Source organism: Natrix helvetica, assembly GCF_964273705.1.
Source record: "Natrix helvetica genome assembly, chromosome: 6".
Taxonomy (NCBI): domain Eukaryota; kingdom Metazoa; phylum Chordata; class Lepidosauria; order Squamata; family Natricidae; genus Natrix; species Natrix helvetica.
Window position 1 is genome coordinate 82,854,841 of NC_138553.1, and position 18,008 is coordinate 82,872,848.

The 18,008-nt window shown below is 42.7% G+C and overlaps 1 protein-coding gene across 4 annotated transcripts in view; it reads right to left on the reverse strand.

The window, feature by feature from the left end:
* The window catches only part of CACNA2D1 (calcium voltage-gated channel auxiliary subunit alpha2delta 1), a 333,903-nt gene that overhangs the window by 173,372 nt on the left and 142,523 nt on the right, over positions 1-18,008 (reverse strand). For all 4 annotated transcript variants that reach the window (XM_081957523.1, XM_081957522.1, XM_081957524.1 and 1 more), the window contains exon 5: positions 2,667-2,711. In XM_081957523.1, coding sequence (XP_081813649.1) covers positions 2,667-2,711 — 45 coding nt within the window. The remainder of the gene's footprint in view (positions 1-2,666; positions 2,712-18,008) is intronic.

Consider the following 18,008-nt stretch of genomic DNA (forward strand, 5'->3'; position numbering starts at 1 on the left):
GAGGAGGAGGAGGAAGAGGAGGAGAATTTTGTGGTCCTTGGTGGTCTTTGAGCTTGGTGGTTTTCTTGCAGAGATTTCATTACTCAACTGAAACGGTATAGGGTTTCCTGCCTAGGCAGGGGGTTGGACTAGAAGGCCTCCAAGGTCCCTTCCAACTCTACTATTGTATTGTATTGTATTATTGTAACTAGGGAACATCAGTAATGCTAGAAGGGACTGGAATTTGTGGAGAAAAGGAGGAGGTAGGAGGAAGAGGAGCAGGAGAAGGAGATGATGTGGGTGTGGTGGCCCCATAGACCACTCTATGATAGTCTGATCTGATTGAAAGAACATTTTTTTTGTTTCCTTGGTTCAGGAAAGAAAATGCAGAATTGGTTTTAAGCTCGGAGGACTGCCTACATTAGATATGAAACAAAACCATTGGCTTTTCAAAACTATAAACCTTTCTAACTACCAGTTACGTTGACTTCCTTCTACTTTTCTGCAAACCTACCAATAATAGCATGTTCTAACTTTATAATCAGCCTCTTATGAATGTTCAGGTCAGAATGTTCTCCGAGATATTTTACCTACCACCTAATTACATCTGGATCAGGATTAACACCCTGCAAAAGTCTCTTTTGTGCCTTTGTATTTGGTTTTGCAAAACCTTCCCCTTGTGGGTCAACCAAACGATGAGAAAATGCACTCTCAGGAAGTCTAGTTCACACTGGAACCTATTTATTTGCATAATTAAAAATGTAGCCCGCTATTCGATATTAAAATAATCATTCCCAGCAGAACTGTTGAGCAGCCAACGTTGGCTCATTCCAAATTTAACAAGAAGGAAACCGTCCCAAACAAAGGACTTCTTCGCAACATGCCTTGTTTATTTTCCGAAATGTATTTATTTTTCAGGCTTATAGGCTGCTGTAGAATATCTATTTATTTCTCAACTACCCTCTGAAAATCCTGGATTTGTTCAAGATCTCCTCAAAGCTATAAACCACACAATGCGAAGCTTTCAAGACATTATGCTAGGACACAAAGAAAATCTTTACAAAATGTTTTACAGGTGGCATTTATCACTGGCAAGACTGGCAAAAAATGTTTAGTAATCTGTCTGTCAAATACTGGAAATGTAAGCAGTCCCCAGGTACCTACTATCATATGTGGTGGAAGTGCATTAAAGCAAGAAAATATTGGGAGAAAATTAATAGCTGGTTGGAAAAGGTTATTAAACAGAATATAGCTCTGTAGCCAGAAATATATTTGTTGGGCATAATGCTGGAAGGTTATGATAAAGGGACCACATATTTAGTTTTACATGTACTAACAACAGCAAGGATCATATTTGCAAAATACTGGAAAAATGAAAACCACCCCATCAGCTGAAGATGTACAGTAATTCGAAAAACTTTAGTCTGGGCTGAAATGGACAGACTAACTTTCAAAATAAAAGATAAGGAAGACACCGAATATTATTTGATTTGGCATAGATTTTATGAGTGGTTAGAGACAAGAGGTGGAAATTAGAGAAAGAAAGACTATGAATGTTTGTATTAGAAATAGTGATGGTTTACAACCACAATCATGATAAGTAACAAAACTGTAAATAACACAATGTAAAAAGAAAGTTACTTAGTTAAAACTACTTGGTTGTAGCATTATTATTGTCATTAGTACACGTGTTATTATATTATTATTATTACTATTATTAGTTTGTTTTAACATCTATTATTATTGGTTTTTTTATAAATGGTACACCCTGACAATACACTGTATTAAAAAAGAAAAGACATTATGCTTGGAAACTATTCGGAATGTATTGTGATTTTGTCCCATCACAATGGCGCTCATATCTGAAGCATCGAGATATTTCTGGAATGAAAACAGAGGTCTTATTCAGCAAGTTCTGACCAGTTCTGGAGAACAGGTAGCGGAAATTTTGAGTAGTTCAGAGAACCGGCAAATACCACCTCTGACTGGCCCCGCCCCCATTTATTCTCTGCCTCCCGAGTCCCAGCTGATTGGGAGGGAATGGGGATTTTGCAGTATTCTTCCCCTGCCACGCCCACCAAGCCACGCCCATAGAACTGGAAGTAAAAAAAATTGAATCCCGCCACTGAGTGAAAGGACTAGCTGGCGACATGACCGTTGCCTAGGGGGACACCCAGTCTCCAATCAAGTCCCTATTTCAGGAGCTGGAGCGAAGGACAGGGACTTGCCCCGGAGCACTCGGGTCTCAAACGTGGGTTTGCTAACGTCCAACCCGGCATCCTACCCACGCAATCCACTTTGCTCCTCTACTGTGTCACATGCAAGATAACTTTAAATCTTCTGTTTTCACAGAGCACTTACTTTACTGTACACTCAATGCCAAAGGCGCACAGAACACTGTTATCTTCCCACCAAAGGTGGTTCCTGTTTTTCTACTTGCATTTTTTACATGCTTTCGAAGTGCTAGGTTGGCAAAAGCTGGGACAAGTAACGGGAGCTCACTCCGTTACGCGGTGCTAGGGATTCGAACCGCTGAACTGTTGACCTTTCTGATCGACAAGCCAAAAGTCTTAGCCACTGAGCCACCGCGTCCTGAATATAGATATGAAATGTCTACAAATCACCAAGCTCATAGAGAAATGGCGGTGTTAGAGAGAATTAGAATTATTTTCCAAAATGTTACTTACATCATTCAGGTCTTCTTTTGCATTGTAGTAGACAATATCATTCGTCTGTAAAGAAAGGAGGGGGGGGGAGGAAGAAGTAGGGTGAATCGTTAAATATTAACAGTCCAAAGAAGTAGTAAAAGCGCTGCTGAACTTTGCAATGCATTGCAACTTTTTGTTTCTCAGCAAAGGTTCCCTTTTAGACGGCATATGAATATGCATGAAGAGCAATTTTCTTTTTTTTGCTTACCTGGCCTCACCACTTATTATTAACTTCTCAACATCGGCTATTAAAATATGCTGTGCTGTAGTTTAAGGGGAAAGGGAACACACGACCACAATTTAACAAGGGCAGCAAGAATAGGCGAGTGCTGTAAGATTAGGGAACAAGCAGCCATGAGGATCTCTGGTTTGGGTTGATGGCCAATACATTGATTAGCCATCAATAAGCCAGCCATTCGGAATCAACGGAATGCTCCTTTAAAGTACAATTCTGAAACCTCGACACAGACAAAATTCCATAGGGCTGAGAAAATTGATGGACATAATCAACATATTTACTTGGAAACAAATTCTATTACCAATAAAGGAGAATGCTTGTGACTCCGAGATGAAATGCAGGGATCTGTGCTCTCTCAGCTTGGTTGCTTTCTTGGAGACATTTCATCACCCAAACTAGATAACATCATCAGTGCTAGAAGGCAGAGGGGTTTCTAGGGAGGAGGAGGAGAGGGAGAAGGAGAAGCGTGGGATCCTTGATGCTCTCTCAGCTTTCTTGCAGACATTCCATGACCCAAACTAGTAACATCAGAAGCTGCCAGAACATATTTGTTGTTGTTAGTTAGTCATGTCCGATCCATCGTGACCCCATGGACCACGTTCCTCCAGGGCTTCCTGTCCTCTACCATCCTCTGGAGTCCATTTAATCTCACGCTGGCTGCTTTGGTGACTCCATGAGTCCTTTTGGAGAAGGGCAGCATATAAATCCAAATAAACCTAAACCTAAACCATCCAGCCACCTCCTTCTCTGTCATCCCCTTCTTCTCTTGCCCTCCATCATTCCCAGCATGAGGCTCTTCTCCAGGGAGTCCTTCTTCCTTCTCATGAGGTGGCCAAAGTCTTTGAGTTTCCTCTTCAGGATCTGGCCTTCTAAAGAGCAGTCAGGGTTGATCTCCTCTAGGACTGACCGGTTGGATGGCCTTGCAGTCCAAGGGACTCGCAGGTGTCTTCTCCAGCACCAGAGTCCAAAGGCCTCCATTCTTTGGCGCTCAGCCTTCCTTACGGTCCAACCTTCACAGCCATCCATTGCAGCTGGGAAAACCACAGCCTTGACTATACACATTTTTGTTGGCAGGGTGATGTCTCTGCTTTTTAGTCTGCTGTCTAGATTTGCCATCGCTTTCTTCCCCAGGAGCAAGCCTCTTTTAATATCTTGGCTGCACTCCCCATCTGCGGTGATACCCAAAACATACAGAGAGACCTAAGCATAGTTTCAATTGGGGGAAATGTGACCACCCTAGACCAAGCCATGTCCAAAAGTGCCAGGGAATTTCTAGAAGTTTGGCACTCTGACAAATCAGCCATCAACAGACACATAGATGTAAACAATGTTTATAGATTACGCAAAGGAGACAATCAACCAGCCCAAAAGAGGACAAAAAAGACACCAGCAAAAAAGACATTTGCATAGATTAACATCAGACCAATAATCAAGTAAGCAATACCCCAATCAAGAAACTGCCAAAGAAGCCAACAGTAAACAGCCCAACCAAAGAATCTCTAAGACCTTCCCCATCCACACTGGCAGGGCAAGCCATCAGAATATAAAACTGAGAGCAAACGGCACTCATGAACTACTGATGATGTTACCTAGTCGGGTAGTGAAATGTCTGTAAGGAAACGACCAACTCAGAGAGCGCCAAGGACCCCCCTTAAATTCTATGACAATCAAAGGGTAGAAAATATTTTATTAGAGGCAAAAAACCAGCCAGAAAATATGCTTACGATGCTAATAAAAACAGTTTGCTCTATTTAAATAATAAAGACCAAATAATAATCAATAACTACACAGTTTATTGCACCCACACAATTGAGTGCAATAAACAAAAGCATAAGTGGTACATGGATGAGTACATAAAAACATAGAGGTGAGAAAGAGAAATTTTGTAAATTTTAAGTTGTGAACAGCTAAAAGGTGTGAAAGCACACTTGGTTGGATCCTCTCTTGAGTCAACCTGTTTCATCCAAAATTCTTGCTACGTTTTATGTTAGATAACATGCGCACTGCAATAATCTTTAGAAAAAGTACAATATAATGAGAGCTAAGCAAGGATTTTTATGATTTCTATAGCTACCTGCCTATGTATAACAGAATAACAGAGTTGGAAGGGACCTTGGAGGTCTTCTAGTCCAACCCCCTGCTCAAGCAAGAGACCTTATATCATTTCAGACAAGTGACTGCTCAGTCTTTTCTTAGAAACCTCCAGTGATGGAGCATTCACGACTTCTGGAGGCAAATTGTTCCACTGATTACAGAAAAACAGAGTTGGAAGGGACCTTGGAGGTCTTCTAGTCCAACCCCCTGCTCAAGCAGGAGACCCTTTTCTATACCAGACGTGGCTATCTAGTCTCTTCTTAAAAGCCTCCAGTAATGGAGCGCCCACAATTTCTGGAGGCGAGTCCTTCTGCCGATTAATTGTCCTCCCTGTCAGGAAATTTCTCCTTAGTTCTAGATTGCTTCTCTCCTTGGTTAGTTTCCATCCGTGGCTTCTTGTCCTGCCTTCAGGTACTTTGGAGAATAGCTTGACCTCCCATTTCTTTGTTGGCAGCCCCTCAAGTATCAGAATATGTCACCCCGGGCCCTTCTTTCTTCCTTGTGGCTAATGCTTTGAAAACGAAATTCTTCCAATAGTAAAATTATAAAATGGAATAAGCAAAAGAGCATGGAAGGAAGTTAAAACAAAATAAAGTCAGAGCTACAGCGGAGCACCTGTGTATTTCCTTCTCAGTTTGAATGACAGCGGGACAAAAGCAGCAGCTGGAAACACAACTGCCAAGAAGCTCGTTCCATTTTTGACTGCCGAGCCCGGAGTTCAGCTCCCACCAACGATCTCCGTGTAATTGGGGGCGCAAAGGCCATAATCGATAAATGTCCTTGACATCAGGACAGATACACGGTCTGATAGGCACTTACAAAACCTCCTTCGAGATATGCAGTGAGGGATGCTAGAGACTTTCTCATCGGTGAACCAAGAGTAATATCAACCAGGTCGTGGGAGAAGTTTCTGTGAATTTGTACGGGGATGACTAGACGAATCAAAAGTTGGAATGAAGATTGCCGGAAGAAATATCAACAACCTCAGATATGCAGACGATACCACACTACTGGCAGAAAGTGAAGAGGGACTAAAGAGTCTCTTGATGCGGGCGAAGAAGGAGAGTGCAAACGTTGGCTTGAAACTCACCATTAAGAAAACTAAGATCAGGGCATCCGGTCCTCTCAATTCCTGGCAATTAGATGGGGAAGAAATGGAGGTAGTGACAGGCTTTATTTTCCTGGGCTCCAAGATCACCGCCGTGGGGGACTGCGGCCAAGAAATTAAGAGACACTTGTTCTTGGGGAGGAAAGCGATAGCAAATCTAGGGGGCCCTTGGTGCTCTCTAAACCTGGCTGTTTTCTTGCAGACGTTTCATTACCCAGCTAGGTAACATCATCAATTCTAGAAATGAGTGGTTTTTGCAGAGTGGAAGTGGAGGAGGAAGTGGAGGACTGTAGGGTCCTTGGTGCTCTCTCAGCTTGGTGGTTTTCTTGCAGAGGATTCATTACCCAACTATATAATATCATCAGTGCTAGCCCTAACCCTAGCACTGATGATATTACCTAATTGGGTAATTAAAAGTCTGCAGGAAGACCACCAAGCTCAGAGAGCACCAAGGACCCCACAGTTCTCCTCTTCCTCCTCCTCCTCCTCCCTTCTAGCACTGATGATGCTATTGAGTTGGGTCATGAAACGTCTGCAAGAAAACCACCAAACTCAGAGAGCACCAAGGACCTCAGAGTTATTTATATCCCACTTTTATTATTATACATTATTGTATGTAACTCAAGGCAGGGATCATTCCCAAACTCCTTCCTCTTCCTATTGATATAATTGGAGCAATTCAAGGTCCCTGCAAGTAGAAAAATAGGAACCACCTTTGATGGGAAGGCAACAGCGTTCCTTGCTCCTTTGGCATTGAGTTATGCCAGCCACATGACCACGGAGACGTCTTCGGACAGCACTGGCTCTTCGGCTTTGAAACGGAGATGAGCACTGCCTCCTAGAGTCGGGAACGACTAGCACAGATGTGCAAGGGGAACCTTTACCTTTACTCAAAGTTTGTTGGGAAAAAAATGTGTGTGTTTGTGTGTTGGTTGTCCTCCAGAACAACAAATGGAGGCCAGATGGTTCTGAGTCAGGACAGGTGGGTCACAGCTCAAGTCTCTTAATCTGCCAGAGAATTTGGATCTTGGCCAAATCCTATGCACAGATATAAACAAACTTCATTAAAAATAAGTAATATAATTGAACTCAAGCTAAGCGTGAATAATGAATTTGATTTGGGAAGAAATACTCTAGCTATCTATTTCTGATTACTTTAACGAGACCGTGACGAGCTCGCTAATTTTTTTTTTTAAGGCTGTACACTCATACAAACAAAATAATTGCAGCTTAAAATCTATGTAAAGCATCGTGAGCTAGAAGCGAAGCGATCCACCAACTGGATGCAAACAAATCGCTGATATAATTTTATTATATTAAACTGATAGTTAATGACTGTACAGAAGTTTCAAACCACGTTCATTTGCCATGCTTCAAATCTCATTTGCAAACATTGCTCGCAGGAGGGATAACGCACGCTTGTGTCGTTCGAAATAACATGCACAGTGCTTTCTAAAGCCTAAGTGAATTCATTGCCTGTTTCCGTCCAATGCCCCTGATTTCTTTTGCTTCTCATCACTTCCACTTTGGGCCAATAAGAGGTTAGTAAACCTGAGCTTACTGTTTGCCAATACAAGGGGAGGACAATCCTACCGCTAGTAGAAGCTCAACCTAATTAGCAGTACATTGATTTTTTTTTTACCCTGGCAACCTGGTGGGTGAAACTCCCAAAAGCAATTTGCAACTTGGAAGGTGGGTTGCCAAGGGAACCATTTTTTTTTAATTTCTTTTTTTCCTATGTGGGACACATATTCACACGAAACCAAGTTAATCTCATGAGGGGCGACTGCAAAAGTTGGCATGGCCACCAGATGGCAATAAAGAGATACAAAAAAAAACCCACCCCAGCAGCAACCCTCTCCTTCCCACCTAGTGGCCATTTGGGGTATTACATTCCCATGGAGTATCTAAAAATTCTGATTTATGTTGGTCTATGATTAAAAAGGGACACGGTGGCTGAGTGGCTAAGACACTGAGCTTGTCGGACAGAAGGTCGACAGTTCAGTAGTTCGAATCCCTAGAGCTGCGTAATGGAGTGAGCTCCTGTTACTTGTCCCAGCTTCTGCCAACTTAGCAGTTCGAAAGCACGTAAAAAATGCAAGTAGAAAAATAGGAGCCACCTTTGGTGGGAAGGAAACAGTGTTCTGTGCGCCTTCGGCGTTGAGTCATGCCAGCCACATGACCACGGAGACGTCTTCAGACAGTGCTGGCTCTTTGGCTTTGAAACAGAGATGAGCACTGCCCCCTAGAGTCGGGAACGACTAGCATGCATTTGCAAAGGGAACCTTTACCTTATGATTAAAGATTTAATTGACAGACATATTCTGATCATCCACTCCTGGAAATTTTTTCAGTCTTTGTAAGGTGAAAGGATCAGAGGCGAAGACTTATGCCTGAATGTCTTGTAATGTTAAGAGGTGGCCAAGCTACCTCTATTTTTATTTTTAATTAATGTTTTTGTATGGAACAGGAGAAAGGTGCAAGAACACCCTTCCAGATTGCCTCTCACATTAGAACCGACTCTCAAACCGAGGCCAAGATTGACAAGGTAAGAAGAAAACACAGTAATTTCCCCCCAAAACACAAAAAGCTCAGATATCCAATAAAGCAAGTCTGCCATTGTTAAAAAGACGAAGATGAAGATGACAGGAATCTTGTCAAACTCTAAGAATCTCCTTTCTCTCCGGCACCAATTTAGCTGCCAATTCAGAATTTCTGCAGGTCGGTTGAAAAAAGAGAATTGACATCTCGATGATACCATCTATCAAGGCTGGGCTTTGTGATGCTGTTTATTTATCCCGACGCAATCCAGAGGTACGAAAAAGGTCAGCTCAGAATCTATTCTTTTAAATTGATTAGTTGCGTGAGACAGAAAAAAAGAAATCTACTAGCAGAAGGGAATTAACAAGGTGAGGTACGTTAATGGCCGCACTCCCCTTAATCAAACTCTAATAAGTGCGTTACAGCAGGGGTACACGAATCCTGGTTTGCAGCCAGGCACTGGGTCGTGGCATGTCAGAAACTGGTCCGTGAAAACAAGTAAAGCCCATCCTTGGGATGAAGGCAGCAAGTGAAACAACACCCTCTCTCGTCCACAGAAAAAACTTCTTTCCGTGAACCGATCCAGCTCAGTACGGCTGTATCAGGAGCAGCCGGGAGCAGCAGCCTCCGTACCGGTACGGTGGCTTATTTGGCCCTCCCGCCTGCCTGCGTTCCATACCTGTTTTTAAAGCAACCGGCCAATTGCGCAAGCGCGCACAGCATGCGGCCCCCAGTGCGACCTCCGACAAGAAGCTGGGTGTCGCACGGGTGGTGAAGCGTACCAGGAAGCCCAGCCCTGTGCACAGCGTACCGGTAGCGACGGGGAGAGGAACCCACCACTGCTTGTCTGGTCCACATGTCAAAATCCCAATTAAATTGATTTATTGCTAAAAATTGATTTATGCACAAGAATTTTATCAACTAACTGGATAGCACTTGCTTGGTTTTAGATAAGGGTCAGTAGAATTCAAGGGACGTTGGCGTGAATGCGCTTCTGGCTACCTGGGGTTTCTAGGGATGGTGAACCTGTGGCACGCCAGCCAGCTGGTTTTCGCACATGCGTGGGGAGGCAGCGTAGGCCCCCTGTGGCCTGTTATATTGCTCCCAGGAGCCTGCACGGAGGCGTACTAGGCCCAAACTGGGGCGCAAGAGGGTGTGGCGCGACCCTCCCTAATGGCCTGTTATTGCTCCCAGGAAGCTGCAGCCAGGCGTATTAGGCCCAAAATGGGACACGAAGGGTGCGGCCAGCCCCCCCTTTCATGGCTCGTTTTTGCTCCCAGGAGGCTGTAGGAAGGCGTACTAGGCCCAAAACAGAGCATGGGGAGGTCGTGTGCACATGCACAGGGGGGGGCACGTACGCTTGTGTGGGGGCGCTGCTCATGCACTGCATTATAGCTGCAGGTGTGTGCATGCTCTGCACACATGCTTTCAGCATGCAACGACAAAAAGGTTAGCCATCGTTGTTCTAGGCTGCTGGTTCCTCTTTTCGTGCCACTCTCTGTTCTGCACACTCCTCCTCCTGCCACCTTGGAAGGGCCGGAAGAAGATATAGAGACCCAGTTCAGATAAGGGAGGATCGAGCGAAGGCCAGGAAAGTAACTTGAGAAAACGTCACAGGCTAGCCCCTCCCTAATTCACGCCAAAGTAAAGTGAGAGGGGGAAGCGCATTCCGACTGCCAGACTGAAAGGTTCTTTCTGGTTCAGATTTCCCATCTACCGCCGTGATCTTCTCAAACAACAGAAGAGAAGAGCAAACAGTTGTGAAATTGGGACTTCTGTGTAGAGTAAATATTGCTCTTATTACTATTCTTTAATATTTAGAGTCATCTCCTGCCAAAGCTTCACTCTAAGTGAGATGAGAATGACACTGGAGAATAGATTGACACCCACCCACCCCTCTTCTCTGTGGCAACCCCTGAGATATTGTAAATGCTCCAACACATTTTTAAGAAGAGGTGGGATAACCACTTGTTTGAAGTGGTGTAGGGTTTCCTGCCTAAGTATGGAGTTGGACTAGAAGACCTCCAAGGTCCCTTCCAACTCTGTTATTCTATTCTATTCTATTCCACTCTACTCTATTCTACTCTACTCTAGTCTACTTCTATTCTATTCTACTCTACTCTACTCTAATCTAATCTAATCTACACTACTCCGATTCTACTCTACTCTACTTTTATTCTATTCTATTCTATTCTATTCTACTCTTATTACTCTAATCTACCCTACTCCTATTCTACTCTACTCTACTAGACTTCTACTCTACTCTAGTCTACTCTACTCTACATTCTATTCTATTCTATTCTGCTCTACACTACACTATACTACTCAACATTCTGCTCTACTTTACTCTATACTACACTACTCTACATTCCATTCCACTCCACTCCACTCTACTCTACTCTACAGTACACTACACTACTTTACTCTACTCTAATCTAATGTAGTCTAATCTACTCTACTCTACTCCTATTCTATTCTATTCTATTCTATTCTACTTCTACTCTACTTCTATTCTATTCTATTCTACTTCTACTCTACTCTATTCTATTCTATTCTATTCTATTCTAGTCTAGTCTATTCTACTTCTACTCTACTCTACTTCTATTCTATTCTATTCTATTCTATTCTATTCTATTCTATTCTATTCTATTAGAACAGTGCTATCATGTCACAGATTAACACCAAACAATCTAGCAGAAAACAGCAAAATTTAATCAAGGAGAAAATTACACCCCACTAACACAGGACCGGCAAATAACTGTATATAAATAGGGATCAAATCCCACCTTCCTTAGCACTGATGATGTTACCTGGTTCTGTAACGAAATGTCTCCAAGCAAACAACAAACCTCAAGGAGCACAAAAGACTCTAGGAGCTCCAAAAGCGACGTGTAAATATATATATATAAATAAATGAAGTATTTCCAGTGCTGAGAAAAATCTGCTTTCCTTGGTCGTAAGAAAAGTCCGAATAAAGTAGATCTGGTTCTGTGCCTACATTTCATTGCAGTGGCATCAACCTACAATTGTGTTCTCCGCGACAATTATTTCAGGAGGCACAAATGATAGAGAACCAAACAAACTGCCCTGCAGATAATTTTTGGTGGGCTGCTGTCCGTGTATCATTAATCACGCAAGGATGAGAATGCCGGTTTCTTTTCTCTTCGCATTCCAATTAACCTTTGCCAAACACTAATGTGAGTCGAATTGCTCCGTGTCACAATAAGCAAAGGCAAAACCCTTTAGTTACGCTGAAATATTTACATGTCGCCCTGCTGGTAGCCATATCCTCTCAACGTGCCACATTACGACCGTCATAAAACCAGGGCTTTCCTTGTGCAAAATTCCAGGGAAGGGTTTTAGAAGAGCAGCTGTCAAAATAGATGTAATTTTATAGCATATTCTTTTTTTTAAAATGATAATAGTTTGGGAAAAAGACCTATATAGAGAACTGCCTTATATCACAACTAACCTTTAATCCATTTGGCCCAGTTCTACCCACAACCCTACAAAATAGATCAGACAAGGAAACCAGTGACCTATAGGTTAGCACTACACGTTGTCCATGTCTTACCAACATTTGTTGCTAGGGTAAAGTTAAAACGGGACTGAAAAAAGGGGGTTTCTGAACCATCTTCTCAACTGTGAAAGAGCAGTCTGCTAGCATTTGATTCAGATAGATTTTCTCAGGGGTGAAGGGGGGAGGGAGGGAGGGTGAGAGAGAAATGCTATTCTAGAAGAATCAGATAAAATAAGGAAAGAAAAGGTATTTCAAAGTGAACTGAATTGAGCTTATGGTTTATTCAGTTGGGGAGGGAGGGAGGGAGGGAGGGAGGGAGGGAGGGAGGGAGGGAGAAGGAAGGAAGGAAGGAAGGAAGGAAGGAAGGAAGGAAGGAAGGAAGGAAGGAAAAAAGAGACAGAGGGAGGGAGGAAAAAAGAGAGAGGGAGGAAAGATGGAAGGAAGGAAGAGACAGAGTGAGGGAGGGAGGGAGGAAGATGAAGGAAGGGAGGAGGAAGAAAAAAGAGTTGGTGGGAGGGAGGGAGAGAGGGGGGGATGAAGAAAGGGAAGAAAAAAGAGAGAGGGAGTAAGAGGAAGGAAATGGAGTGAGGGAGAGAGGGAGGGACAAAGAAAGGAAGGAAAAAGGAGATGGAGGAAGGGGGAGAGAGGAAGAAGGAAGGAAGAAAAAAGAAAGAGGGTGGGAGGGAGGGAGAGGAAGGAAATGGAGGGGGGTAGAAGGGGAGGGAGGGAGGAAAGAAGGAAGGAAGGAAAAAAGAAAGAGGGAGGGAGGAAGGGAGAGGAAGGAAATGGAGGGAGGGAGGAAAGGAGAGAGTGAGGGATGAAGGGAGGGAGGGAGGGAGGGAGGGAGGGAGGACTTTCTGCAGTAGGGAAGGCAAAGCTAATTAGCTCCATAGTACCCATCAGCCACATGAAAATATGAGGGCTGTCAGGGGAGAAGGTCAGTTCTGTTTCCACTCTCCAGGGTCCCATTAGCAGAAACAAAAGAATCCGGACCGTCCCCTGAGGGGCTGAGAATCAGAATTTATTTAGACCTCTGATACACCTGCTATTTTAGCTTTTCAGACTTTCTCTCCACCTCTGTTTTCTTATTTTCACCCGTGTGAGTTTTACTCTCCCCTGCTTTTAATTGATTGCCGCCTTCAATTGATTGTTAGCATGCTTTTTTTATTGTTGCTTTCTGTTTGATTTATGGCGAGTTCACTTGTCTCTTTATTAAATGTCTCCCAGAGAACTATTAACTATAGCACAAATTAATAAGAAATAAAATTAGGAAAGGTAGCTACAATGAAAGATGGACAAGTTGGTTTTGTTTTTTTAAATATATACGTATATATAATAGCTCCATTCAACTGGAAATTCTTCAGCCAGAAAGTAATTTCTCTCTCTCTCTCTGTTTCTATCATCTATCTATCTATCTATCTATCTATCTATCTATCTATCTATCTATCTATCTATCTATCATCTATCTATCTATCTATCTATCTATGTCTTTCTCTTTCTGTCTCTGTCTCTCTGCCTCTCTCTTTCTCTACCTCTATTGTGCGTGTGTCTCTCTCTCTTTCTCTCTCCATCTGTCTCTCTTTATCTCTCTGTCTCTCTCTTTATCTTTCTTTCTCTGTCTCTCTCTCTCTGTCTCTCTCTTTATTTCTCTCTCTGTGTCTCTGTGTCTCTCTCTTTATCTCTCTCTCTCTTTCTCTCTCTCTCTCTCTCTGACTCTCTCTTTATTTCTCTGTCTCTCTTTCTGTTTCTCTCTCCATCTCTATCTCTCTGTGTATCTGTCTCTCTCTTTCTCTCTCTGTATCTGTCTCTCTCTTTATCTCTCTGTCTCTCTCTTTATCTCTTTCTTTCTCTGTCTCTCTCTCTCTGACTCTCTTTATTTCTCTCTCTGTTTTTCTCTGTGTGTGTGTTTCTTTCTCTTTTTCTTTCTCTCTTTCTCTATATCTTTGTGTCTCTCTGTCTCTGTCTCTGTCTCTCTCTCTCTCTCACACACACACACACACAGACACACACAAAATTACAAAAAAACCATAAAAGTGATACCTTCTAAGAGTCTGGATTTAAGCTTGGACAAACCCAAGGATGTAACTGATATTGCGAACAAAGGACAAATCCTGTTAATGGCAAGGGATCTACAAATAGTCCTCAACGTACGACCACAATTGAGCCCAGAATTTCTGTTGCTAAGTGAGTTTTGCCCCATTTTGCGACCTTTCTTGCCTCCGTGGTTACAGTAAGTGAATTGCTGCAGTTGATAAATTAGGAACACGGCCGTTAAGTGAATCTGGCTTCCCCATGGACTTTGCTTGTTAAAAGGTTGCAAAAGGGGATCATGTGACCCCGGGGCACTGCGACCGTCATAAATGTGAGTCAGTTGCCAAGCCTCTGAATTTTAATCACGTGACAATGGGGGATGCTACAACAGTCGTAAGTGTGAAAAATGATCCTAAGACGCTTTTTTCTGTGCCATTGTGACTTCAAATGGTCACTAAATGAATGGTCGTAAATCGAGGACCACCTGTAGAAGGATTCCCCTTCCGTATATTCTTCTTTATTGACATAGCTGCCAGATGTTACATGAGGAAGTTACAATGCCTCCCGCCCCCCCCCAAAAAAACCCTGACTGATGACTATGTCTCGCATTTACGACCATTGCAGTCACGTATTCACAATTGGTTGCCACATCTCTGGATGGTGGGATTGTTGTTTGCAACCTTCCTGAGGGGGGAGGGGCTTCAGAGATGCAAATTCAATGGGGAGGGGGGAGACGCCAGACTCGCTTAATGAAACCAGATGATTCACCTAATGGGTGTGGAAAGAAATGTTGTCAAATGGAGAGCCTTGCTTAGCAACGGAATTTGGGTGCTCAATTGTGGTCATAGGTCAAGGACTACCTATAAAGGAGTATTAAGTTCTAAGCTATGAAATGAATGTGAAAACCTGGTCTCAACTGTTCGAATAGTAACCCCAAAATAAGGAAACATTCTCACGGGAGATTTGAACTCCCAACAGTAACACTTTATTGGATACATCATTTTGGTACTGAAGAAACAAAGCCAGCTCTGTTTTCCTGCATGAATGCTGGCCTAGTTAAACAACGGCTTCCCCATCTCCCCACCCCTGGGTGATCCCATTATCCAATAATGAAACAAGTGTTTGTTATGGGAACAGTCCGTTTCTTTCTCCAGCACTTGCAGGGGTGACCTTGATGGTTTCCAGGCTCTCCGCATGGATTCTCGGCATTCCGTTTTCTCCTTCCCTCCCTCTAATTCATTGGCGAATTGAAAAGCATTAAGGTTTGAAAGAAGCCAAGGGATCCAATTTCGACACCTGGTTTGATATTCAGAACTGCACGTCAAAACACCTGCACTCAAAACACGTTCAAAACTTCAAAAATCCTGCAGTTGTGGTTGTGTATCCCTCTAAAAACCCCAAGACCATCGCGTAGAAATCCCAACTTGGGTAAATGCAATAATCTGAGATGAAGAATGCGCCTCTCTCAAACACAATTTTACTTTCATTTTAATAGCGCTTGATATAATAAAGTTGTAATAGCTTTTTAATGCTTCCTTGTATAATTTAAGGCTGGAGAGAACCGGATAATTGTTAAAGAGGGTGACTTAAGAAGGCAGAGCAATGAGAAGATCTTGTTAAATGTACATTCAAATTAAAAAGGTGGCAGCTTTTATTACGAGCAGGCTCATAATTCCCTTTTCCTTTCCCGGATTTTAACAGAAAGTCAATTGAAATGGACTTTATTTGCATATATTATGAGCTGTATGTTACCGAAGCCCCGGAGGATCATAAAAAATATTGGAAAGGGAAAACGTGAGATACAAAAGTGTTGGTATTAAAGAAGCAAAAAGAAAAAAGGAATTGCACCCTAATTTAATTGCTGGCTTTCTACCCCAGGGGTTACTTTAGTGTAAAAAAAAAAATCCCCAAACCCTAGCTGGAATTTCTGTTTTCTTTAATTCGTATATATGCTACCTGTACATCTATGTTTCTATGTACCTGTTGATAATATTTAGCATAACTTTGGCTTGTCGGGAGCAGCTAACATATGTCTGTTGGAGTAAGAATAAGAATTCTTGAAATAAGGAGGAATAATGTCACAGGAGACAGATTTTCAAACTTGTTCAGTCAGTTTTGAAAAGTTATTCCATCAGGTAGAACGTTGCTACTCAAAGAGAGAAGCAACCTGGAATTAAGGAGAAACTTCCTAACAGTGAGAACAATTGACCCGTGGAACAGTTTGCTACCAGAGGTTGTGGGTGCCCCATCACTGGAGGCTTTCAAGAAGAGACTGGACAGTCAGGCGTCTGAAATGGTAGAGGGTCTCCTGCTTGAGCAGGGGGTTGGATTCAAAACCCTCCAAGGCCCCTTCCATGGGGCAGAAGAACAGCTGGAGCCTGTTCCTGATGCACACAGGTGCAGAGCTGCCAGGAGAAGGGAGCAGCTAAGTAACAAGAGCTGACTCGGGAGTAAAGGCACAGGTGGACGGTGAATGGCCCCTCCCAGAGGAAATAAAGAGGAGCGAAAGGGGAGTGGAGTTTGCAGGAGACAATCAGTTCAGTTCATTAGGGTGAAGATCTGTTCCTGACTTCTTGCCAAGGAATTGCTGCTACAGCTTGGAGTTTGGAAGATATCGGCCCGGCAGCTCTCCAAGCCTGATAAAGGTCTGTGGTTGTGAAATCTCTTGGAAGACTTTGCTGGAGAGGAATTCCCTTTAATCTAAATAAAAGAGGTTTTATTGGGACAAGGAGTCGGCTTCATGATCTCGGGAAGCCTAGATCAGAATAGTAACTTTGAACATAGTTCACTAAATGAACTGTTGTAAGCTAGAAGTGACGATTTCCAGACCTGGCTTGCAAAGCTCCATATCAACTCTAGGGGGCAGCAAGGAGGTTCAATGACTGGCGTTTTATGGCCCTCCTATTTGACGAGGTGGTTTTCCCTAGAAAAATGCAACGAACCAGCTTCACCAAATTTGCTTCTGCATTTTGATCTTGAAAACAATTAGAAGTGGGATAGCTTCTAAACAGGTGCTATTTCATTATTATTATTATTATTTGAGCCATTGAAACCCCGCTAGAAAGAAAACGCAAGCAGCATTATCCTTTTCGAGACTAATGGAGCTTTTCTGTTGGGTTCCCTATCAACACCGTCTTATTAAAAACAAAATGCACCACGGCCCCAAATTAATTAGCATCTTGCAGGTGCTTTAACAAACTCTCGGCGAAGAAGCGGCATTGTTCAAGAGAAAGGGGCGATTTCCTGCCCCCGTTTTCCTAAAGCCTTCCAAAGACCTCTTCACACCACGGTAAGACTCTAATTATTATTTTTTACCTAGCTTTTTTTTTTTTTACTCTCCATTCCAGACGGAGCTGCAGATTTAAATAAGACCATTTCAAGTTGGTGAGACCAGGTTCCTAGAAGGCTCTGTGGCTCAGAAGGGAGGACTACGAAAGATTAAAAAGGGAAGGTGTGTGTTTACCAGCTGATGGGCTTTAAAAGCTTTCTGGGTTTAAACCTTTAATCAGTGAGATTGCCCAATTAAAGTGAAAGAATTATTGTATGTCTGAAATGGCATAGGTTCTGTGTGTGTGTGTGTGTAGAGAAGAGAACGTAGAACAGAACAGAATAGAATAGAGCAGAATACAACAGAGAAAGAATGGAATGGAATAGAATGTAGAGTAGAGTAGAGTAGAGTAGAGTAGAGTAGAGTAGAGTAGAATAGAATAGAATAGAATAGAATAGAATGTAGAGTAGAATAGAATAGAGTAGAATAGAATAGAGTAGAATAGAATAGAATAGAATAGA